This window comes from Mirounga leonina, unplaced genomic scaffold (genome assembly GCF_011800145.1).
Source record: "Mirounga leonina isolate KUSES-001 unplaced genomic scaffold, KU_Mleo_1.0 Mir_154, whole genome shotgun sequence".
NCBI classification, from domain to species: Eukaryota; Metazoa; Chordata; class Mammalia; order Carnivora; family Phocidae; genus Mirounga; species Mirounga leonina.
The window spans coordinates 43,460,755-43,485,788 of NW_023270389.1; the positions used below are offsets into that span (position 1 = coordinate 43,460,755).

At 41.1% G+C, this 25,034-nt stretch overlaps 1 protein-coding gene across 3 annotated transcripts in view; it reads right to left on the minus strand.

Moving 5' to 3' along the window:
- Positions 1–25,034, minus strand: part of NMNAT2 (nicotinamide nucleotide adenylyltransferase 2) — a 185,329-nt gene that overhangs the window by 142,708 nt on the left and 17,587 nt on the right. For all 3 annotated transcript variants that reach the window (XM_035010624.1, XM_035010625.1, XM_035010623.1), the window contains one exon: positions 3,529–3,674. In XM_035010624.1, the coding sequence (XP_034866515.1) occupies positions 3,529–3,613 (85 nt within the window). In that variant the 5' untranslated portion in view covers positions 3,614–3,674. The remainder of the gene's footprint in view (positions 1–3,528; positions 3,675–25,034) is intronic.

Here is a 25,034-nt window from a genome sequence, read left to right on the forward strand (position 1 = left end):
ATGTTAGTCTCTTATGTAATAAAGCAGACCACGAAATAAAACACTGTTAGTTTATGAGTTTATTTTGCCAAAAATTTACTCATCCCTGAAAATATTTTAGCTATAGTTAAATATATAAGTGTCAAATTCTCCATCACAAACATTAAATTTTTCTTTGTGTTTCTATAGCCACAGTTAGGAATAATACCAACTTCCCTTTCTTCAAAGTAAAAGGAAAAGCTCATTCTAAAATATTTTACAAATATTGAGAACTGTACAAGTACCACTTTTCAGAGATGAAGAATGAGTTTTTAGTTTTGAATGACACATCTCTTTTTCCTTATAGTTTTTCTCTTTTTTCTTTGTCAAGCAATTGGATTTCAAAATACAGTAACTTTGTTAAAGATGTCTAATTTCAAAGTCCTGTTCAGGTATTTAAAAAAGAAATTCATTTACAAATTTCAGGCACCTTGAAGAAAGTTTGATAACTTTATTGAATTGATTATTTCTGTACTGTTGTGGAGAAGATTTAAGAAGCCATTTAAAAGGAGAAAATAGTTTGTGGATAACTGCTTTTGTTAGAGACAGAAAAAAGCTCTTAAAATGCATATTTAGGAATCTCATTTAGTTGATGACCAATTTATTTTTCTTTTTTTTTTTTAAAGATTTTATTTATTTGAGAGAGAGAATGAGATAGAGAGAGAGCATGAGAGGGGGAGGGTCAGAGGGAGAAGCAGGCTCCCCACTGAGCAGGGAGCCCGATGCAGGACTCGATCCGGGACTCCAGGATCATGACCTGAGCCGAAGGCAGTCGCTTAACTGACTGAGCCACCCAGGCGCCCTAGTTGATGACCAATTTAATTCAAATCTCTGTTAGTCTATGTTTGAAGGAAATAGAGTTTATGGAATTATGCAGTCAGATCAGTGAGCACTTGTTCCTGCACGTAGTACAGGGCAAAGTCCTCTGAAAGAGGAATCAGGAATGTGGGCTTCAAGTCTTAACTCTGCCACCCACTCATGTCACCTAAGGCTCTTAAAGTCACTTCACCTCCGAACATCAGTTTCTTATTTGTAAAATGGAGATAATGATGACTTTCTGGTAAGCTTGCTATTAGGAATAAGTAAGATGAAAAGGCTCTGTGAACCAGAAACTACAGAAGTAAATCACAAAATTATCATGAGCTCAAAGATGCCCATAAGAGATTCTACAAAGAATAGTTTAATATGTATTTTGTGTTCTTGGTTCCTTTTCATATGTATATGAGCTAAATCCTTCATTAGGTTATAAGCTCCTTAAGGCTACAGTGAGCATACCATATCCTCTTTCAATGTTGCTCTTCGGATTACACATAACTAATGGACGCTCATAAGGCTTTGTTGACAGATATTCTCTCTTATTCCTCAGTTCCAATACTAAAAAAATAGTCACTACTGTCAGAAAGTCTACTTTCACCTCTTCCATGTCTAAACCTGCTTGCTGTAATCCATACCTATTTCCACATATTCTATCCTCTAAACTCATGGAGAATTGGCAGGTCAGCATCGAATTAACAAAAGCCTTTATCACTGTTAGCAAACTGTTTTCAGCTGCAAAACAGAATCCTCAATTCTTGATTTAAATCTACCCCTCTTGCAATCCAAAACAAGTGGAAGTGACTAATATAGCCCCAGGAAAAAAGGAGTACCGGCTAGCTCACTAAAGATTTCTAGAGCCAAGCAGTTCCAGAGGAAAGCCCAATCTTGCCCTGGCAATGGAGAGGAATAAAGTACAAGTGACACAAAATGGCTAGAGGAAATATGGACAGAGAAGAAAAGCAGGACCCGGGTAAAGGCATCAGTGAAAGTAGAGTGTTCCTAGGGCACTGATATTCCCTTAGATAAATGATGAGGTACTCTGGTCTACTCTGATGCTTAAAACTAAAGTCTTTATTTAGTAAGTAGGTTAGCATTAGGTCCTAATAAGACACTTTTAAAAGCTGAAGGCATGGTGAGGAAGGGATGGCTACCTCTCAATCTCCCTCCTTGTATCCTATAAATGTGCCTACCTGAATCTGCCCTCAGCTCAAAGTAGTTCTATATTCTTTTCATGAGGTTTTTAATAAGCGGGCCCAGTTCAACGCACCTTCTAGGTTTAAGAGAAGAGTATTTTTAGTCAAAGCCACCTCGCCCAGTCTTTACCGATATGATGTGGTTTTCATGAAACAGCCCTAGGAGGGCTCACGCAATCCTCCGGCTCGGGGTAAACACGTGTGTCCAAAGCCAGCTCCGGCGCGCCCTGCGCTTCAGCACCGCCGCCTCTGGATAGCGCCTTGCTGGCAGGCCCGCGCAGGGCCTCCCACCCGTCTCTCAACCATCTCCAGCCCACTCTCTCTCCTCTTCTCATTTCCTGCAGTGCCAGAAAAAAAGCACCCCCAACTTCTAACCTCTGCTCTATGCCTGCTTCTAAAGTGACCTCCGCGTCCCTTCCTCAGGGTCTAAACGCGCACGCCCCCGTGCCGTTGGGTCCTACCGGAGCAGCAGGGAAGCCGCGTCCACCGGTGGCCCGAGATCTCCGACAGGCATCGATCAAATGTCCCCTGACCCTGCTGAATCCCAAACCAGCAGCTGGGAGCCACCGCTCACTCCCTTTCTCTCCACGCCCCAAAGCCTCCAAGAAACAAACGCGCAATGATGCGCGCCCCCCCGCCCCAACTCGCGCGCGCGCGCGCGCGCGCGCACACACACACACACACACATTCACACTCATACACACACTCGCACGCCGCAAGCCTTCCGGGTGTCATCGCCGCCCTCGGCAGAGCCTCAGCCAACTTGGGCCCGGATCCATCAACATCGGCTTGAAAAGGGCTGCCCGCAGCGGCCACCCCGCCCCCTCCCCTTCCTGGGCAGCGGGTCCCGGCAGCCAAGCCCAGGCTGGCCAGCCACTCACCCGCTTCACTCAGCCATCCACCTCGCGAGGGCAATACGCGGCCCACAACCCTCAAACATTCGCCCCTGGGCCGCCCTGAACCATTAGCCAAACCCTAAATTAATCTCTTCAAGCCCCAGCCCTGCTAATGGTGTGTTGTGTGTGTGAGTGTGTTTGTGTCTCCAAGGCATATACATCATTTAACTCCTTCGAGCTTTCCACCCATCCTAAACAAACAGCACGTTATCTCTAACCCCCTCTTTCCCTTCTCCGCGACCCAACCTCTAACCCCACCCCGATCCTCCGCAGCCAAGTGGCCAAACTACCACACCACCGTACCCCAGTTCTGGAACCTCGACCTCCCACCCGGCCCAAACCCACAGTCACCTCCGGCCCCTCCCCTCCCCCACCCCTTGGACCCCAGTGAGCCGGGTCTGGCCGGAGCAAGAGACGCCTAGGAAGCGCAGTCCACGTCCCTTCCCAGGAGCCCGGAACAGAGGGGCTGACCTCCCACCAGGGGGATGAGCCGGCGCATCCCTCCAGAGGGGCACACGCCTTACTGTTCAGTCGCCCTGGAAAATACAGGTGCCGGGGAAGGAGAGAGGCGGAAGCTGCCTCCGGGGGTGGGCGGGGGGACTCACCGAACATCTGAATGTGCCCTTTGGTGATGGGATTGAAGCTGCCGCAGGCAAGCAAGATTACGTGGGTCTTGGTGGTCTCGGTCATCGTGAGGGTGGGTCCCTCGCGCTGGTCCAGGGGTCGCCTCTTTTTTTGTGTCTCGATATGTCTGCAGAGGGAGAAAGGAAGGCGAGGCTCCGGCGGTGGATGCTGTGGACTCCAAGGAGTCGCTCCAGACGCAAACCGCGTCACTCCCCGCCTCCCCTTAACGCTTGCAGCTCCGGCAAGATCCGAGGCTGCTTTTGTATGGCTCTGCTTCGTCCTTCTCTTTTCTTTTCAGCCTTTTTCACGTCTCTCGTCCTGGTCTCCCACTCCTGCCTTTCCTCGCCGCTACCCACCTCACTCCATCACGCTCTTCCTTAGTGTTTATGTACAAGGCAAACCATGGTACCCAAGCCCAGAACCATGATACTCACAGCACGGTGTGAGCTCCTTCTTTTACCTCCTTCTGACTTTTCCTCCCACACGCTAACATTTTTCTGTCCACATCTACTTTCTCTAACATTTTCAACTCCAAAAGTGTTTGATCTTAAGAACTGGCTTTTTTTTTTTTTTCTTCCTAAAAGTTTTAAGTGAGAAATGACAATGGTTTATGTCAGGAATACTAATTTCCGTCTTTCTTTTCCCCCTAATCTGATGATTTTGAACTGCTGAACTCAGTCCAGATCTTCACGGAGTGGTTGCCAAGAAATAGGGGGAATCCCTATTTCTGAATCCCCCCTCTGGAATAATGGACCTTTTTATGGGTTGAAGCAATGCAGAGAACACGTATGGGGCAGAGTTACTAAAGCTGTACTAGGAAACTACTGTGATCCTACATAAGCTGTCAAAGTTGAGACAAAGATTTACCCATTCAACAAGTGTTTCTTGAGTGCTCACTATGTGTGAGGCCCCGTTATAAACCCTGCTGATAAAGCAAAGTCCTCCTCTTCTTCAAGTTTACATTCTACTGGAGGAGGGAGGTGACAAACAGAGGAGGAAAATATTAGATGGCGACTGTGCAGTGCCCCACCAGTGAATGCCATTCACTCTCTGGCAGTACAAAAGGTGAATGGGGGAGGGGGGCCACTTTAAATCCAGTAGTCAGGGAAGGCCTCTCCAGGGAGATGAAATTCAAACTGCAACCTAAATGACAAGGAACTGCTGGTACACATATTTTGGGACAGGGAAGAGTTTATTGTGCTCATAGACGTGAAAGAAGACCAGCATGACTAGAATGCACGAATAAGGGGAAAACGCTAGGAGACAAGATTGGACTGTCCTTCAGGACAGAATGGAGTGGGGCTTGGAGGCTAGGATAGGGTTGGGATTTTTTCTAAGTGGAATAATTTAGAGAGGAATAACAAAAGGAAACCACTGAAGCTTTAGGCAGGGGAGTGATGAGTAACTTGCATTTTTATAAGATCACTCCGGTTGGTAGGCAAAAAGTGGGAGGGCAAGGCAAGCATTTAGGGAATTTTTTTTTTAATTTTATTTATTTATTTGAGAGAGTGAACAAGCAGAGGGGAGAGGTGGAGGGAGAAGCAGTGTCCACACACTGAGCTGGACGCAGGGCTCCATCCCAGGGATCCGGGACCATGATCTGAGCTAAAGGCAGACACTTAGCCAACAGACACCCAGGCGCCCCAAGCATTTAGGAAATTTTGCTGGTAGCCTAGGCTAAGTGGAGTTGTCCTTGGACTAGGGTTTATAAAGGTGAAGTTGATGAGAAGCAGATGTTCTTGGGACAAGTTTGGTAGATAGAATTTATGGTCTTTGCACAAGGATTGGATGTGTAGGGTGAGGTAAAGAGAAATCTAAGAAAATGTCTAGAAATTTGGCTTAAACAAAGGAGTGGACTGAGATTGAGAAAATGGGGAAAGAAAGTTTGAGGGATAACCAAGTGTTCTATGAGATTCTTGAATAAATTGCTACCCTATATTAGTGGGTTGGTTGTTGTTTCTTATCCAAGATCACATAAATATTTGTGCAGTAAATATTTGCTAAATTATGCTGAATAGCAAATCAACCCTAATGTGCACAAGATTTCTAGTTCAGATACAAAAGTCCTATGAATTGATGTATACTTTAATGGGGTTTATGTCTTCCCTGGCATGGGATGCAGGTTAGTGAGGAAGAAAGAGCAAGAGATATATATATTTTTTAAGGAATTTTAACTACTTTTATTTATTTATTTTAAGATTTTTTTTAAGATTTTATTTATTTATTTGAGAGAGAGAGAATGCGAGAGAGCACATGAGAGGGTGGAGGGCCAGAGGGAGAAGCAGACTCCCTGCCAAGCAGGGAGCCCGATATGGGACTCGATCCAGGGACTCCAGGATCATGACCTGAGCCGAAGGCAGTCGCTTAACCAACTGAGCCACCCAGGCGCCCAAGAGCAAGAGATATTGAAGGGAAGCTGACTTGGGTCTGAAACTCTTGACACTAGCTGGGCAATTAGCATAATTATACTTAACCAATAAATATTTATGGAGTGTCTGCCATGTGCCGAGCACTTGCTTTAGGAACTGTGAATAAAACAAAGTCCCTACTTTAATGGAGTTCGAATGCTAGAGGGGAAAACAGACCATAGATAAATGAATAAACACAATGGCAATAGATACCACAATGAAAAATAAAGCAGGATAAGAAGAAAAGGAAAGGAAAATCCTCCTTTATATAAGGTGATTAGGGATGGCATCTCAGTTAAGATGGTATTTGAGCAGGGTACCTGAAGCAAGTGAAGGCATATGTTGCTTGACTGGGGAAGAATATACACGCAGAACAGCAGGTGCAAAGAGTGTGAGGAGCAAGAGTGTTAGGGAATGTTCAAAAGGACACGTGTATTGCTGGAGAAAAGAAAGAAAGGGAAAATTGGTAGGAGACAGATTAGAAAAGTAGGACAGACACATAGGGCCTCATAGGCCCTGGCTAGGGTTTTGACTTTTTCAGAGAGAGATAGGAAGTCGCTGGAGGGTTCTGAGTGGAGAAGTGACATGAGCTGACTTACACTTGAAAAGTACCGGTTTGGCAGGAGATATGAATTCTGGAGTCATCAGTATAGTTTTATATTTAAAACCATAGGATTAAATGAGGTCATCCAGGGAGTAACAGATATATGAAGAAGAAAAGAGTCCCTCAGATTCAGCCTTGGGGCACACCAAATTAATAATGGTAGCTAAGGTTCATTGAGTACCACTAGAAGCCCAGGTACTATAAGCTGTTTACAGATGTTAATTCATTAACTCTATAATAACTCTAATTGTGAGTTCATATAACTCCGATAAGTTCATGTAATTTATCCCATTTTAGAGATGGGCATAAAGGAGAACAGAGAAACGACATAAGTGGTCCAAGTTCCGAAAACTAGTTTGTATGGAGCCAGATTCAAACTCTGGTAGCTTTTGGTTAAAGGACCTGCTCTTGATCCAAGTTTCACTGCTATGCTATACTGACCACATCCGTAAAAATGAGGGTAATTATACCCCCTAAGCCACAGAGATGTGAAGATTGCCAATAATGGATGTAGAATATGTAGCATATAGTAGATGGTCAATAAGTGATACCTATTTTATAAATGAGAGAATGGAACTTCTTAGCAGAGACATGAAGAACAGACTGAGAATTGCCTTACCACATTTTTAGGTTTTCTTTTCTTTATCCAGGAAAAATGGAAAGGTAGAGAGGAAAATTCAATGTTAACTTGCTGGAATGACTGGACACTCACTCAATGCTACAAGTTAATTTTAGTAAAAAGAAAGAGAAAAGATCCAACTCAGGCTTCCCATACACAATAGTGGTCAGTAAATATTTACTGATGAATTAGGGTGAAAAATCTTTTCATCAGTCCAATGCCCAGAGGGTAACAGTGAAACATGAATGTGTTATACAATGCAATAAATATTTTCAGTATTGTAGGTTATGTCTTAAGTGATAGTTTAAATTCTATTGATTAGATTAATTGGTTGTGATTCTAATTGTCTCTTGTGATTTTCCTTATGCTTATATCTAATTTCTGCATCCCCAAAGAGGGCTCTGGAATTGGAATATAAAAACATGGAGAAGGGTGCCTGGATGGCTCAGTCAGTAGAGCATGTGACCCTTGATCTCAGAGTCATGAGTTCAAGCCCCACGTCGGGCAGAGAGCCTACTTAAAAATAAATAAATAAGAATTAAAAAAACAAAACAAAACCATGGAGAGCAAGTTCTGATTCTCCCCCTTCTAATTGTTTGGCTTTGGACAAGTGATTTATTGCTGATTCTATTTTGTCAATGTGCTCTGTGTACTTTAAGGGGTGCTAAATGGATCAAATAACACCATGTGTGAGTCACTGACTTTTTAAAAAGCATAGTGTCAGCTTTTGGTCAAACTCCATAGTTGTTACCTACAAAACACCTATTGTTTTTAAAGTGTTCAGTTATTTCTATTGATGGCTTTGTCAAGAAGATTTCTGGAAGTGCTGATCTTAGAGGGCAATAACTTTGGAAATGTGCTAGTAGTGTATATATTAACCAACAAAAACAAATAGCCAAAAAGATACTAACATCGAATTTATTTTCAGGGAAGATTCCAAGGCTGGTTCATGAGATATAGAAATGGGAATGTCAACTCTTGCATAATACATGTACCTTAGTATATGTAGTGATCTATTCTCAGGAGTGCTTATTTTAACTTAGGTAATATAATTTGGTCCAATATTTCAACTTCCCAACAGCTGGGTAATTGCTTTAGGCTGAAAAGGAACCAGAGTCATTCTCCCACAGCCTAAATCTTGCAATCTGCTCTAGCCAGTTTGGTTTCCAAATGGCTCAAGACGGACAGTCCAACCCAGAACTTTCTCTGCTGTAAATATCTGTTCTGATGGGTAGGCATAAGTATCTATGAGTCTGATTTGAAATGTGCCCATGTAAGTCTAGCACAGTGGGTATGCGTGTTCCCTTCTCTCCCCATTCACCTAGTCCAGATTAATCATCCATTTACATCACCGATCAGGGGGAAACCATTCCATGTTTATAAAGCTGGTTCCAAGGTAATATTAGGGGTCATCCTTTTTAGGAAGAGCAAAAAAGCACACACTTGGTGTGGCTCCTTTAGTTCTCATCATAAAGTCAGAGAGTGAATATTTATTTTATGTTTTCCTTGTAAAAATATTATTCTGAGAGAACCATGACTCTTTGGGATTCTCTACAGGCCTCAACATTTGTACAATTCTCTCTCCTTTGCTTTCTCCACTTTTCTTCAAGATAAACATCTTCAGGGATAGAGCTAAAGTGATTGGCATTACTCTCCCCATCTTCTCCACAAGCGAGTATTTTTACATCCGTGAAGTGAAAAATGTCCCTAGATCAAGATTCCTTCTTCTAGCTCTAAATCCCCAAAACCTCATTCAGACTTATAATTTCTCTAATCATTCAAATCCTATTTCACAAGTGAAAAATGTTTCCAAAATTTAAAGCCTGGTTATCAATTACAAACATAGTAATAATGCTGGCACCACAGGTCTTTATAACCAATATGCATTGGATGCCTTTAACAATAAATTTCTTCAGCCAGCTCGGATAATTGCTGATTTATTCATCATGGCTTCTTTCAGATGGAGGGGCAGGGAGAGGAGCATATAGATCATTATTTTCATCTTGAGACTCAAGATCTCACAACTTACAAAGTTTTCCCCAGAGCAGCAATAGGAGATAGAAAAATCCGTTCTAGGAGACTTAGAAAGAAGTATCATTAAGAGGGATAAGTATTGGGGAACCTGGGTGGCTCAGCCTGTTAAGCGTCTGCCTTCGGCTCAGGTCATGATCCCGGGGCCCTGGGGTCAAGCCCCACGTCAGGCTCTCTGCTCCTCAGGGAGCCTGCTTCTCCCTCTCCCTCTGCCTGCCGCTCCCCCTGCTTGTGCTCTCTCTCTGTCAAATAAGTAAATAGATAAATAAAATCTTAGAAAAGATAAAGAAGGATAAGTATTGGGGCACCTGGGTCAGTGCATCCGACTCTTGATTTTGGCTCAGGTCATGATATCAGGGTCCTGAGATGGAGCCCCACTCTACGCTCTGTGCTGAGTGTAGATTCTGCTTGAGATTCTCTCTCTTCCCTCTCCCTCTGGCCCTCCCCCTGCCTGTGCTTTCTTTCTCTCAAAAAAAAAAAAAAAAAAAAAAAGAAGAAGAAGAAGAAGAAAGAAAGAAAAAAGAAAAAAACGGGTATATATTCCCTGAAATGACATCTGAGAATATCTCTGCTTCTCTCTTTTACATCACTCAAATGGAAAACACATTTGGCTCAAGGGAGTGTTAAATAAAGAATAGGCAACTTAAAATACAAAATATTTTTTCCCATTATGTCAATAACTCACAATTTGGTTAAGTCAGATCGACCTAGAATTTCAGTCCCATGATTCCCCAAACCCATGAGATGCAGAAAATAACAGTGGTATGGCTGAGCTACTCTCACAACTTGCCAATACTAACTAATTTCAGAAGAAATAGAGGCATAAGAAAAATTTGCACCACTTGGACCTGTTAAGTTTCAATCTTCACAACCTGTATTCATTTTTTTGGTGGAATTGAGGTGGCTCAAGGTTGATAGCTGTACATTTTTAGATTTTATAAGTTGCTTGTATTGTTATACAAGGACTATTTCAGAAATCCATAACAGAAACCCTATTCAAACCAGCATACGCCAAAGAGAGCATCTATTGATCTCTGTGAGTAGGAAGTTGTTTTGTAGTCATTTACGAGATGGTCAGCCAGGTAGGGTCATAAGAGGAGACACAGGAGAGGCCCAGGAAAACAGTTTATTATCCTCACAGGCCCTAGAGACAGGAGGCATGACATGTCATACAGGGCCACAGGGAAAAACATCAGGATGGTTAGGATGTGGAAGATAGGAGTGAGGAGAGAGCTTAGGCCATGGGCCTTTATTTCCACAGAAAAGGCAAGGCAGGGTAGAGTAAGCAGTGTAGGATAGTCTAATTTGAATAATTTTGGAGGGCTTTGGGCTATAGGTGTGGTCCCTAGTTGCCTAGTAGTTGGCCCTAGGATGAAGGCAGAGAATATTACCTCCTGGAGTTTATGGGCCAGATAGAGGATGTCTGACTCTGGATTAGTTTGCCTATCAAAGGCATGCTCTTTGTTGGGCCCTTTGCTATCTCTAAGAATTGGCTAGCTCAGGGAAGGGCAGTCTCTCCCCAGAAAAAGAAGGTTTTAAAGATACCAAAACATCAGAATATATCATATACATAACAGAAAGCTAAAAAGTAGACCTAGCTTTAGGGAAAGCTGTATCTAAGAGTTGGAATAATACCATCACGACTCCATTTCTTTCTCTTACCATCCCTGTTTACTTTCCTTTGTGATTGCTCTATTTCAGATCGGTGCTCTTTATATCAAAGAAGATGGCGGTTGGCAGCCTCAAACGACATTGTCCTTACAGATCATAATCCCATTAAGAGGGCACATCCTTCCCAGGAATGCCAGTGAAGTGTTAAGGAAGACTGATTATCTGGCACTGATCTTGTGCCCATTCCTGATCAGTCACTGTGATTAGAAAGAGAAGTATTCTAATTGGCCAACCTGGGTCATTTGCCCATGCTGGGTTCAAAGGGGGAAGGGAAACAGGAAGGAGGCCAACTCCATTCAAACTGCTTGGCTGGGCAGGATTGTTCTAGAACACAGTAGAGAAGCTTGACAAAATTATGTCCCCAACTTTGCTATAAGAAGAAAATATATAGTGTAGACCTCAAATTCAATAATCTGATTGAACCCAGGAACATGTCTTACTAATATTCAGAACTCCAATTTCTTGTAGGGGTAAGCTGAGACTGACTGATTGCTGGGAAGGTAGAAGCTGGTGGGAAAGGAGCAAAGCGTGCCAAGGTAAACATAGTCCTAGATGAATCCAGAAAGTTTGTGCAGGAGCTTTCAAGAATTGAAGAGAGTGTTGGAAATACTCTTTTGAGGATGAGAACTAGATACTCTCTAAGATGTCCTTGCCTGGCAACCAGAAGCTTTAAATTCCTTCAGTTTCTCTCCCTCTCTCCACCCCTCCCCCCCGCCACTTCCTCCACATGATCTGTTGTCTGTGCCAGGCATTGGCATCATCCTTCTCTCTGTACACCAGGTTCTCTGAAAGATTCCTGGTTCCTGCTACTCTGTAAGAATGACTTGGATTTTCATGGGCCAAACTATGGCACAGACTATACATGACTTCCAATTCCCAACATCCACTGGCCTCAGTTTCTGTGTCTTGGTACAAACTGTTAAGATGGAATTCTGTTAGCTCAGTTGGAGTCATGTAACTATCTTAGTCCACTCACCAGGGGCCAAAAATAGGTCTGCCTCTGCCCATTTACTCAGTTGGAGTTGTAAGAGGGCACTGTCCCAATTTTACTACCCCAAACACACCAAAGCAAAAGCCAGATGCAAATTTAGTCCTTGCTCCATCTTTTTTTCCACATGACCTGAAATTTGCAATATGAACATCTTTACTATGTTAACTAACATGGGGCATATGCTTCTGGAGGCCACTATATGATCTGTTACCTAAGAAGATAAGTTTGTTAAAGGTTTTTGTTTCCTAATTGAAATTAATAAAGAAAGCCAAGGAAGGACTGGAGAATAGTGGGGGGAAAATGCATACCTTACCTTCCAGCCAATTGCTTCTTAAATATCTCCAGAACTGTTCCATTTTTCTTTATCTTTCTGCTACTTCCCAGGTTCAGATCACCTTTTTCTCTCTCTTTAGTTAATCCAAAAACTTCTGGCTGGACTTCCCGCCAGTAATCGTTCCCTCCTCTAAACATTTTCCATATTCCAGCCAAAGGGATTTTTTTCTAAAATATAAATCAGGTCGTATCACTCTGCTTTGAAACCTTCAATGACTTCCCAGTGCCCTCAAAATGAAATTCAAACTTTTTTTTTTTTTTTTAAGATTTTACTTATTTATTTGAGAGACAGAGAGAGCACAAGCAGGGCGGGGGGTGGGGGAGCAGAGGGAGAGGAACTAGCAGACTCCCTGCTGACAGGGAGCCCCACACCCAGGCTCAATCCCGGGACTCTGAGATCATGACCTGAGCCAAAGGCAGCTGCTTAACTGACCAAGGCTCCCAGGTGCCTCAAAATTCAAACTCTTAAAAGTCTTGTAAGTCCCCTCATGATCTGGCTAATTGCCTTCTAACCTCACTCCACTTCCTCTGTTCCAGCCACACTGAACTTCTTTTAGTCATCAAATATAGAATGCTTTCTCCTAGCCAGTAAATGCCAACCCAGAATTTATTTATTTCCTGAGCTTTCAGTGAGCCCCCTAGGCCTGAGTTAATGCCTCTCCTCATATGTGCTCTTTTTCTTGCATCATTGCATTATTACAGCGTCCTGTACTGTAATTGCCTTTTGATTTGCTTAAACCCTTCACCAACATTTATTTACACCCTACGATGATGTACCAGGCAATATGCTTAGTACTCTACATGTGTTATCTCATTTTATTTTTACCATCTCTCAATTAAGTAGGTTCTTTGATTACATCTAGCTTACACATGAGGAAACTGGGACTTGGAGAAGTTGTTCAAGCCAGACAGCTAATAAGTGGTGGAGGTAGGCTTTGAACCTGGGCAGTCAACCAGACATTTCTAATATCCTATCTCTCAACAGGAACAGCTTCTGTGTTGTTCACTGTTCTGTCCCCAGTTATCTATCACAGTGTGGCACATAGCAAATGTGGAATCCTTTTTGCTTGTGGCCGACTCCACTCTCTATGCATAATTTTTACTCTTAATCTGAGTTATGTGTCTTAAAGACCAAGAGGCCTGCCCCAAATAAATCCCCACAGGTATTTGTAAAGGTTGCAACTACAAGATCTGTGCCCCTTTTCTTCTCCCCTCCCCTCAAATTCTCTTTTAGGCCATCATGGTGTTGTTTACTCTGTAAGGAGTATAAAGTCACTATCTTGAGCAGGTTGTCGTCAGATGGAAGTAGGCATCCATTCCCAAAGCCCTGTATGTACATTCCTGAACTTTAGGCCCTAGAAAGTCAGAAATGACATTTCTCAGACTCCTTTGCAACTAGATTTCTGGATACTAATTAAATTCTGCCAGGGCAATGCCCTTGCATGAGATTTGGAAGGCAGTGTGAGGTGAAGGCCACCCTGCCCTTGCTCTTGCTGCTAAGCAACACTTTGTGAGTTCGCAGCCAGAACCCACATTCCAGTAGTCCCCAGATTCTAGTCACTGAAATCACAGGTATTGAGAGGCAGTTTGGCAGCTGACATCTGGACTATAGCTGTTGTGCTGTGCCCTTAAAATCTAGACCCCAGGGGCGCCTGGGTGGCTCAGTTGGTTAAGCATCTGCCTTCGGCTCAGGTCATGATACCAGGGTCCTGAGATCGAGCCCTGCATCGGGCTCCCTGCTCAGCAGGGAGCCTGCTTCTCCTTTTCCCTCTGCCTGCCACTCTGCCTACTTGTGCTCTCTATCTCTCTGTCAAATAAATAAATAAATAAATAAATATCTTAAAAAAAAAAATCTAGACCCCAGTGGTGGCCCCTAACTTCCCCTTGTTTAGCTCTTCCTGTGAATTTCGTAAGCACTGAATTTCTTGTTTTTAATCCCTTTCTGCTTAAAATACCTACACTTGTTTCTGTTTCCTGAATTGAAATCGGACACACCCCCTTAAATGCCGTATCTAGCTGTACCCACTTTTTGTGCCGGCAAGAGAAAATTATATGTAAATGCGGTTATTTTGGAAATGTAAATATGCAATGAAAAAGAAACTGATTGACAGGAGTTAGAATAATGGGTGAAAGAATTATAGGTTTTGTGCATGTGTATTTCATGAATAGGGGAAGGGAGCACGTGGGAAGGATGAATCAAGCAGAATGATAGATAATGACTGGGGAAAGAGAAAAAGAAAATGAGTGGAGGACCCCAGGGTTCTACAAGGGACTATCAGCACAATTGTAATTAATATGTTATTATTATTATTATTAAGGATTTGATCCAATAATTGCTTACATGTGTAGAGCCATCTAGGACACACAGTGCTCTCACATATGTTATTCTATCGGATCCATACAATGAATGATCCTGTGAGCTAAGCGTTTACAGGCCCTGTTCTGGATTTTCCTATGAGGAAAGAAAGCAAGGTTCAGGAAGTTTAAGTGACTTCCTCAAGGTTGTATCTAGTAAGTGTCCAGATCAGAACCTCCAGGCTGCTGGCTACAGAAATTTGTTTGGCTTGAGAATAAGGGAGAATTGAGGATTTCAGACCATCAAGGAGGATAGACATGATATTTTAAATCTGAACACAAAGACTGCAGAGCCTACTCATAAAGATCCTTGCCTTTCTCAAGACTAGAAGGTGCCTCTTTCTTCTTTCTTAGCCACTAGTTCCTAGGAGGTAGAACCTGAATAGCCTGGCAGTGGGACCGAGAAGCAAAGTGTATTCAGTCTCTCTACTGGGTAGGTAAATTTCGGCATTTCATAGGTAGTCTTGGCTTAATGTTCCCATATTGTAGTAAAGTCATTCTTGCACTTAAACATCTGACTGACTTCTTATTACTCATCATGGAAAAAGGCAATGGGGTGAAGTTAGAGACTAAGTTTTGGTTGTAAGGTAACATATAAGGCAGAACAGCCTTGGGGCGCCTGGCTGGCTTAGTTGGGAGAGCATGTGACTCTTGATCTCAGGGTCATGAGTTCAAGCCCCACATTGGGCATGGAGCTTACTTTATAAATAAATAAAATTGTTTAAAAAAAAAACCATACAGACAGAACACCCTTTGGTTGCTCCTAATGTGACTTATGGTGAATGGGACATGGAGGACCCCTGGTGTTCGTGTCCACCTCCCACTCATTTCCCCCTCGGCTCTCACAATTCCTGTCACATGGGTCAATCTTACTTTAAGGTGCAGATAAGCAAGGGGTTCTACTGGGAGACAGAGAGAGCGATTTCCATGAGGGCAGTCGGATACACAAAGAGCTGCTCAGAAGTAGCCTGGGAGAGGGAAGGATGAATAAACAGTCATCCAGGGGAACCAAAAGGAGTTGGTTCCATGATTTATTTCTTCTATCTGGAGGACACTTTAGTGTCTGGTGAAAGGAAGATAGCTCTCCATCCCTGGGTTGACTGGCACCATGATAAAACACAGATGCATCTGACCCTGACCTTGGAATTTATGGGGAAGAGGAAATACTGTCTTAGGGAGACTATAGAGCTTCCCCCACTTTTGCCAGGTCTGGTGGCATTTGCCCTAGACTAGCTCCTGTCTCAGCAAATACAGGCAATGGTCACTCTCGGGTTAGCTGGGCTTCTAGCTGCCTTGGGTAGTAGAGAAAATGAAAGCAGGAAGGGAGGAACTCACCTTGTCTGCAACTGTCTGGCAGGGAGGAGGATCTAAAGGGGACTCAGAGAAGGAGAGGAGATCTGGGACTGAGAGCTACTGTACACGGATATGTGCGTGTAGATATTTTTCTAAATTACTGGTAGATGCACTCTAGAAAGCAAAGTGCAAGGACATTATAGAACATTAGAAGTCCATAAAAATACACTCTCAGCCTTCCTCCACCAAGCTTTATTGAGATAGAATTAACAAATAAAATTGTGTATATTTTAGCTTAACATGATTTGATATATGTACACATTGTAAAATGATTACTACAACCAAGTTAATGAACACATCCAATTCACCCTCAGTTTTAATGCTGACAGATGGCCATGTAGCTATTTGAACTAAAGGTGGAAAGATGCACTTAGAGGTCCCAAGCTCTGGGAGGTCTGAGATTTCACTTTGTAAAGGTGGGGAGGGTGCATTTTATGATTCACCTTTATGGCTGCTTGTGATTAATGTTGTTCTCTTGAACTGCCCTTGTGCACACGTCCATCAGCCTACACAGGCTACAAATTTTTCTCCTGCCATCCCTCTGGATGGGAGCTCTTCTCACTCTCCACACTTTCAATTTTTAAGTGAAGGGAGGAAAGGAAATTTTGAGGTGAGTTTAAAAGTCATGTTTTCTGACTTTTTACTCTAAACCTGGGTGTGTGGAGGGGTTAGAGGTTGGCAGGCATTGTGATCACAATTTTCCAAATGAGAAACGGGTCAGGGGAGTCAAATGATTTGCACTACACATGGCAGAGTCAGGATTTGAACCAGTGCTGTCAGAGTCCAGGGTCCACTCCTGTTTCAAGGCTTCAAGCTGCCTTTTTGAAGGGAGACTGTGGGTGGGGGTACACACCTTCCTCTATCAACCGCAGGACAATGAAGTAGGTAAGGGTCTTTTGGCTCTCAAACATGATATCTAGCCTAGACAAAGAAAGAAGGCTATGCCAGCCCACTTTGTAGCCCAGTGACATTTCCAGCTAAAGGCTGAGCACACCAACCTATCCAGAAGCGACTGCCAGCCAGAGTCCCCGGGAGTTGGAATTCCAGTGATATATAGGATAGGTAAGACAGCACTCACTGCCTATGATCACCAGCACCTTTGCTCTGCTTCCTCCCACACCAGCCCACCTCTGCTGAAGTCTCCTTTCCCCTTCAGCTGTGAGACTTTGAAAGTTTTCTGGCTCAGTTGGTCTTTGATCGGTCTCCTTGTTCGAGGATTTCTTAATCCCAGGGGACATCTCTTTTAAGGAAGACTTCCTGACAGAAGGAAAGCATAGGCTGGTTTTGGTAAAAATGTTCTAGAATCTTCCTGTAGGCCCCCAACTCAAGGCTATCCATGTGTTGGGGTGGTCTCCAAGATGATTTGAGCAAATTCATCACAGTAGAGGAAATGTTATTTGCAAATAGTAAAGGGTTCATTTCCTCATCTAAATGGCATCAAAAGCGTTCTTTGAAGTAATCAAACTTTGTATAATGATGGGTCTTTTTAGCCTCTCTGGAAAAATGCAAGAGCCATAATGTGGATTAAAATGAAGTATGCAATTGAAAAGGAGGCAGTTGCACAATGCAGTAAGAAACTGCCTTGGAGGCTGCAACATGTTGTTCTCTCTTCTCTTACCATTGTACTCTTCAGTAAACCCAGGACACTGAAAGAAAAGAAAGTACTTTTCACTTGAGAATGACCCAAATCTCAATCATGGGAATGGAATTCAGAGGGAGAAGAATGAAGGTTGCTCACACCTTTTCCTAAAAGCTCCTTTAAGAAAAAAATTAGCAATTTGGGGTAAGATGGACTTTTTCTTATCTTTCTTTCTTTTTTAAGATGGACTTTTTCTAAGTATAAAGTGGGGTTTGGTATATTTGTTTGAGGTGTGTGTGTAGGGAGAGGGAAGTGTCTTGCTTAGAGAGCATAAAAACAAGAGTTTCTCTGGAAATTTTTGTTATGAGAGATGTGAATACTGTTGAAATAATATAACTAAGGGAAACCAAGGCAGAAACATATACTATATATTAGCCAAACTTTCTAGGAGGAGGATCCATGTATATGTAAATCCATGTTTACATGTAAAGAGGTAATTAGGGGGTGGTTATTTGACTATTGATGGATTTGTTTTAGAGAAAGAAAGTCACAAATAGGATTTCCCTAAATAACAAGATTCCTCATAATTTAGGAAACTAAATTGAAAGCCAATATTGTGTTAATTTGCCTAAGTTTCCTTTAGTTGCTCCCTTGATCGACCACTCCTCCATCCTGCGTACACAAAAAATACAAATGCTAAACAGGGTTGCAGAAAATAAGTGTTTAAGAAGCTTGGTAGATCCACTTGTATACAAAGAATGTTCATTCCTTAAAGCTTTGTCTGAAGGATTCATTCTTGGTCTTCACCAGCTAGCCCAATTTTTACTGAGAAGATGCAGTTTAAAGTGATAGACATAAAGTTACTAAAATTATTCTATAACTTTTTAAATTTCAAACTAAGATTTATCTTCTTTCTACTTAGTCTGAATGAATGCGACAGTATAGAGGTACAAAGTGACTCATGAAAATATCCCAGTCAAATAAAAGGGTGGTTGAGATGCTTTTTGCTTACTAGATTTGGAGCTTGCCTTTGAAACAAAAAGTGAAAAAGAGCCTTTTCTTTTACGGGTGTGGTAGACACTGTTGGTTGCCAACTCTCTTCCGTTGTTCAGGCAGTCATTTCCACCTCTCTTTAAAGCCAGTGTAACTATGTGACCCGGTTCTGGCCAATAATACATTAAGGGAAGTTGGCTGAGGTGGGAGGATGGATATACTTCTGTGAATAATTTTTATTTCTGATAAAAACAGAGATGGGGGTTCAATATAATTGCATGAAGATGCGGTCTTGGAGTTGTAAGAGCAATTTGTTACCATGAGATGACCATCCAAGGATAAACATTCAATACTCAAGGATGTCAGAATGGAAAGATTAAAAAAAAAAAAAATCTTTAATGGCATCATTGAGCTACTTCCCAACCCTGGAACCATCTATCTCCAGATAAAATGTGTTAATTACTTAAGGCATTCTTTGTCACATGCTCTGTGACTTGCAGCTATATGTATCCTGACTAATACAACAAACTTGGCAAAGGAAAGGATTCATCAGCTAGGGCATCATTACCCCATTTGACATCTCTGTGTAAATTAGAAAAGATGCTTCTTCCTCTAGATGGATTTTAGGTCCCACTTCCTTTGCCAGGTGTCCTGGTCTCATTATTGATCACCAACTGCTCCCTTATGAGATACATGGGAGGGCTGCTTCTGCTCAAAGGACTAAGGTTGAAGTTGCTAATTCCAAATAAGGAGGAGAGGGCAATAAGAGTTCCTTCTCCTTTCTGTCACTTGTTGACTTAATTTGATTTTTAACTGAGTGGCTAAAATTTGGGCTGTTGTTATTGCTATTGCATTCCATTTTAAACAGTGAATTTGTTTTTTAACTCCAAATCCAACATTAACTGTACATTATTCAACAGTGCACCCCAAAATACAATTCTGGGAAAAATACTAGTTAATACAAAATTCTTTTTTAAGTTCATACTACCATACTTCTGCTAATAATCTGTTAAAATTGGGTTGACAAAGACAATATTGAAGCAATATATCCATTTGCAGTACGAAACTGTTATGGTGCAGATTAATTCTCCTACTCCTCTATTTAAACTACTAGAGGCACTTCTTTTGCATGAGAAAGAAAGTTAGCATGACATAATTTGACTTCCATTTGATGCAAATAAGAAATTTACATACTAGGTCAGCCACTATTCATGAGCTGGTTCTAAGTCATCTCATCATGTTTACCCCAAATTTCAAGTTATTAAATAATTTAAGCCACAGTATTTTTCTATGAAAATATCTTTCCAGTTAGTATTATACTGCAAGAGCTTAATTTTGTCTACACAACTGGTAAAGCTAATCAACGTAACTATAGCAGTATATGCAGGAAAATTATTGTCATTTTGACTTCAAGACAAGCAAATTTACAGGAGTCTGACAAGCTTTTCCACTTGTTAAATACTACATGCTGTTACTTTAGATATTCATTGGTACAAACTCAGCTAGAAACAAACATGAGGACTAACACTGTATGACAAGATCCAGAATAATCTCATATTAGATGATCATAAAATGTAGACACAACATTTAAAAAAATCCTCTTTGAACTCATAGATGCATTTGAAAACTTTGAGATAACGCATTTAAGACATCAGGTTGGCAGCTGAATAGACAAAAGCACTTATCATAAGTAAACTCAGATATGAGACAGATGTTAGAACTAGACCAAGGAATAATATATATGATACATAATATATATAAATGTATTTGCCTATATATTTTATATATAAATATACATTTGTATATGTTTACATTTTTTTTTAAAGATTTTATTTATTTATTTGACAGAGAGAGACACAGCGAGAGAGGGAACACAAGCAGGGGGAGTGGGAGAGGGAGAAGCAGGCTCCCCGCAGAGCAGGGAGCCTGATGTGGGACTCGATCCCAGGACCCTGGGATCATGACCTGAGCCGAAGGCAGTCGCTCAACCGACTGAGCCACCCAGGCGCCCTGTATAAGTTTACATTTATATATTATATATAAAAATATTATATATAAACAAAAATAAATATATGTATAAATATATAAGTATATTTATATATAAGCATATATGGAGAGAGGGGAGTCATACTACTCAATTTAAGATTTACTATAAAGTTATAGTAATCAAAATAGTATGGAATTGGCAAAGGGAGAGACACATAGATCAATGAAGCAGAAAAACCCTGAAATAGATTCACCAAAGTATAGGTGCAAAGTCAATTCAATGGAGAAAGTATAATCTTTCCAACAAATGGTGCTAAAACATTTCAACATACATACGCAGAAAAAAAAGGAAAAAATAACTTTAACACATGTTTCACACCTTATGCAAAAATAAACTCAAACTGGATCATATACCTGAATGCAAAATGTAGAACTACCAAGCTTTCAAAAGAAAATACAGAAATTTGCATCATCTTGGGTTTGGTAATTAGTTTTTAGACATGAAACATAAGCACAATCCATAAAAGGAAAAAATTAATAAATTGGACTTACTGAAATTAAAAAGTTTGATTTTGAAAAAAAAAAAAAAAAGGTTAAAGGAATGACAAACTATAGAGGTGGAGAAAATATTCGCAAATCGTATGTCCAATAAAGGATTTGTAGCCAGAATATAAAGAACTCTTATAACTCAGCAAGAGCTGTGTAGGGTTTTTATTGGGGACTAGTAGTGTCGGCAGTTATTTTTGGGTTTTTTAACCCAATTAAAAAAAAAAAGAGATACTTTCCCCAAGAAAACATACAAATGGAGAAAAGCATATAAAAATATGCTCTAAGTCATTAATCATTAGGGAAATGCAAATGAAAACCATAATGGATACCTCCATTACAATGGCTAAAAAATTTTTTTTTAATTGACAATTCCAAATGCTGGTTAATATGCGGTGCAGCAACCACTCTCAGTCATTGCTTGTGGAAATACAAAATGGTACAGCTGGTTTGGCAGTTTCTCAACAAAGTTATACATACATTTATCATATGGTGCAGCAATCTGAGTCCTAGGTAATTATGAAAGCGAACTGAAAACTTGTATATACAGAAACCTGTAAATGAATATTTATAGAAGCTTTATTCATAATCACCAAAAACTAGAAGCCACTGAGATGTACTCAGGAGGTGAAGAGATTAACAAATTGTAAAATATCCACACAGTGGAATACTACTCAGCAATTTTAAAAATATGAACTATGGATTCACACAACAACAAAGATGAATCTTAAATGCATTTGCTAAGTGAAAGCAGCCAAACCGCAAAGACTACACACTGTATGATTCTATTTGCGTGGCCTTCTGCAAAAAGGCAATACCAAAGAGACAGAAAACCCAGATTAGTGGTTGCCAGGAATTGGGAAGAGGTTAACTGCAAAGAGGTGGCACAAGGTAGATTTTAGGTGATGGAGATGTTCTGTATGGTACTGTGGTGGTAGGTACATGACTGCCTGCATTTGTCAACACCCACGGAATGGTACACTTATTCTAACAAGGTGTAATTTATTATAAAAATAAAAGTGAAATATACTGTATGCAAATTTTAAAAATCCATGAGGATGTGGGAGAATCCCAGGATAGAATGCAGACTAACAAATCTCTATTACAAATAACCTATCTATCAGAAATGGATGGGGGGAAAGGTGCTGACCTAAGTAACTTTGGAAATGTGTTTTGACTGGCTACTGTAAGGCTGAAGCAAAAGCTGCTTTACTATAAGGGGTGTAAGTTGGTGAATTTGTTCTCACAGGGGTATAAATCAACAATTCTGGAACTACTTTACATGTATACTAGGGTTGAACAAATACGTAAATAAATTGTAGCTAATGGAAGCTAGGTTTCTCACTGTCAAAGAAAGAAGTTACAAATAAGCAGAGAAGGCTAGAATGAACCCTGTGGTTCTAGGTTAAAGTTGATGATACCAGTAGGAATTCACTATGTGTGTGTTGTCACAAGTAGAAAGACATAGAAATAAGTATTAATTTGTGCGTATATATGGTTCAGCAAACATACATACATTTCCTTGTCTATTGGCCCAAAGGGCCTAGAAGCATGGATGCCACATTAGCAATGAGTGCCTAGACTTTGTTTTCTCAGTATCATCCTCCAATAAAAGAAATGAAGGCTCCTTGAAGAAATGGCTGATTCTATGTATAACTAGGACAAGGAAAATACAAGTCCGAAACTTCTTGTAGTGCCACAAAGAAAGGAAGTACTAATAAATAAATAGAGGGAGGGAGGGAGGGAAGGGGGAGGGAAGGAGGAAGGGGGGCTAGGGCTTATTGGGAGGTATCCAAGACCACTAACAAATGCAGTGCTATGCTAGCAGAAGAACTCACAGGAGTTGGTTGTACTAATGGCTAAAAGCTATTACAGTGACACAGTAAAGTTACACAGCAGACCATTAAGGGGGAAAGGCACATTAGGCAGAATCTAGAGAAATCCATCCACAGACTTTCCCTCCCGGCCCAGGAAGGGGCAAACCAGGTGTGCCCACTTTTTTGGTAGTGAAAATGCAGCGGCATGTGTTTAAATGTTTCTCCTAGGGAAGTCCATTTGAGACTCAGAGTGTAGGGTTTTTACTGGGGACCAGTAGTGTCGGCATTCTTTGCCTGGCAACTACCAAAACCCCAGTATCTCAGAAGGAAGCAGGTGTTCAGTGCCTTAGGGGCAAAACAACCCTGGCAGTGTAGAGAACTTTTCTTATTAGGGTGGGGAACTTTTCACAAGCCAAGTTCCCAGATGCCACCCAAAGACAACCTTGCAGGCAGACCCTTATAAACATAGCAGCCTCTGACCTATGTTAACTTTTTCCTGTACAGGGCATATCAAAAGGACACAGGAGCCAACCTAAAACTATTCCCAAGGCCCAAACTGGAACAATCCAAACAACAAAATAAGTAATTACAACATTGGATTATAATTCAAAGAATAAAATAAATATCGATGAGTCTATACTGATATAAATATGTGAGGAAAACAAACAAATAATGAAATTAGTGGTGGTAGAGTGTGTGCGGCAGGAACCAAATCTTTCTTAGAGAAGAACTTCAGGTAATAAATGTAGAAGGAATCAGGGATATTGAAAATAACCATCAGCACACCACAGTGATAACTGCTGCAGTCAAGATCCCCTAAAATTAGAAACAGAATATTTGCACAGCCTCAAAGTATCTCATCAAAAAATATTTATCAGTTATTGTGATGGTTGAAACATTTATATGCCCACAAATTCTTTTGATAATCATCCTTCTGGAAGGTGAAGCTTAATTCCCTTTTCCTTAAATGTGGATTGGACTTACTGATTTGTTCTTACAAACAGCATGGAAAGAGAAAAATAGTAACTTGACAGTAGAGAAGTCTGGCAGACCCCATTTTAACCAAATGACCAAAGTTAACATCATCAGTAATAAGTCATATTGATCTCATGTAACCCTGATATGATGTGATGAACAGGGCACTTTGCCTCTGTGATGTCATTTCCTCAAATCCATAAGCTCAGTCTAGTCATGAGAAAATATCAGAAAAACCTCAATTTGGGGATGTTCTACAAAATACCTGACCAATCTTCTTCAAAATTGTCAAGGTCATGAACAACAAGGAAAGACAGTGAAACTATCATGGGTTGAGGGGGACTTAGATGCAATGACTAAATGTAACATGGACTGGATCTCAGAGCCAAAAAAAGGTCATTAATGGAAAAACTGGTGAAATCAGAGTGAAGTCTGTAGTTTAGTTAATAGTATTATACCAATGTTAGTTTCACAGTGTCAGTCTTGTACTGTGGCTATATGACAGGTTAACATTAGGGGTAGCTGGATGATGGATATCCTTGAGCTCTCTGTATTGTATTTGCAACTCTCTTGTAAATCTAAAGTTATTTATTTATTTATTAAAGATTTTATTTATTTATTTGACAGAGAGAGACACAACGAGAGAGGGAACACAAGCAGTGGGGGTAGGAGAGGGAGAAGCAGGCTTCCCGTGGAGCAAGGAGCCCTATGTGGGGCTCAATCCCAGGACCCTGGGACCATGACCTGAGCCGAAGGCAGACGCTTAACGACTGAGCCACGCAGGTGCCCCAAAAATCTAAAGTTATTTAAAAAAAAAAAAAAAACAACAAATTTTTTTAAGCATTTTGGCTAGTACACACTAGTTGTTAGCTGTTAGTTTCTCTTAGTTAATTTACTTGATAATCATCCCCAGAGGGTGATAATGCTAGGAAATCTCTCATTGCCTCTACTCTAAATAAATTGTGTTTTTAAGGATGAGTGATTTTAGTGGCATTCATAAGCTTGGGAAATTTCATTGCCCTTTAAATGAATAGTATCATGATGGAAAGTTACTAGGCAGACAGTTCTAAAAAATAGAACTTAGTCAATTTTTGAGTTGCTGGGATACTTTGGTTTTACTGTCCAATCTGTGAAGACTGGTTTCCAGAGTGCCAACCTGGCTGGGCAAGAATTGGATGTGGGCTGTGACCACTCAGGCAAGATGAGCTTGCTATATACAGACCCTG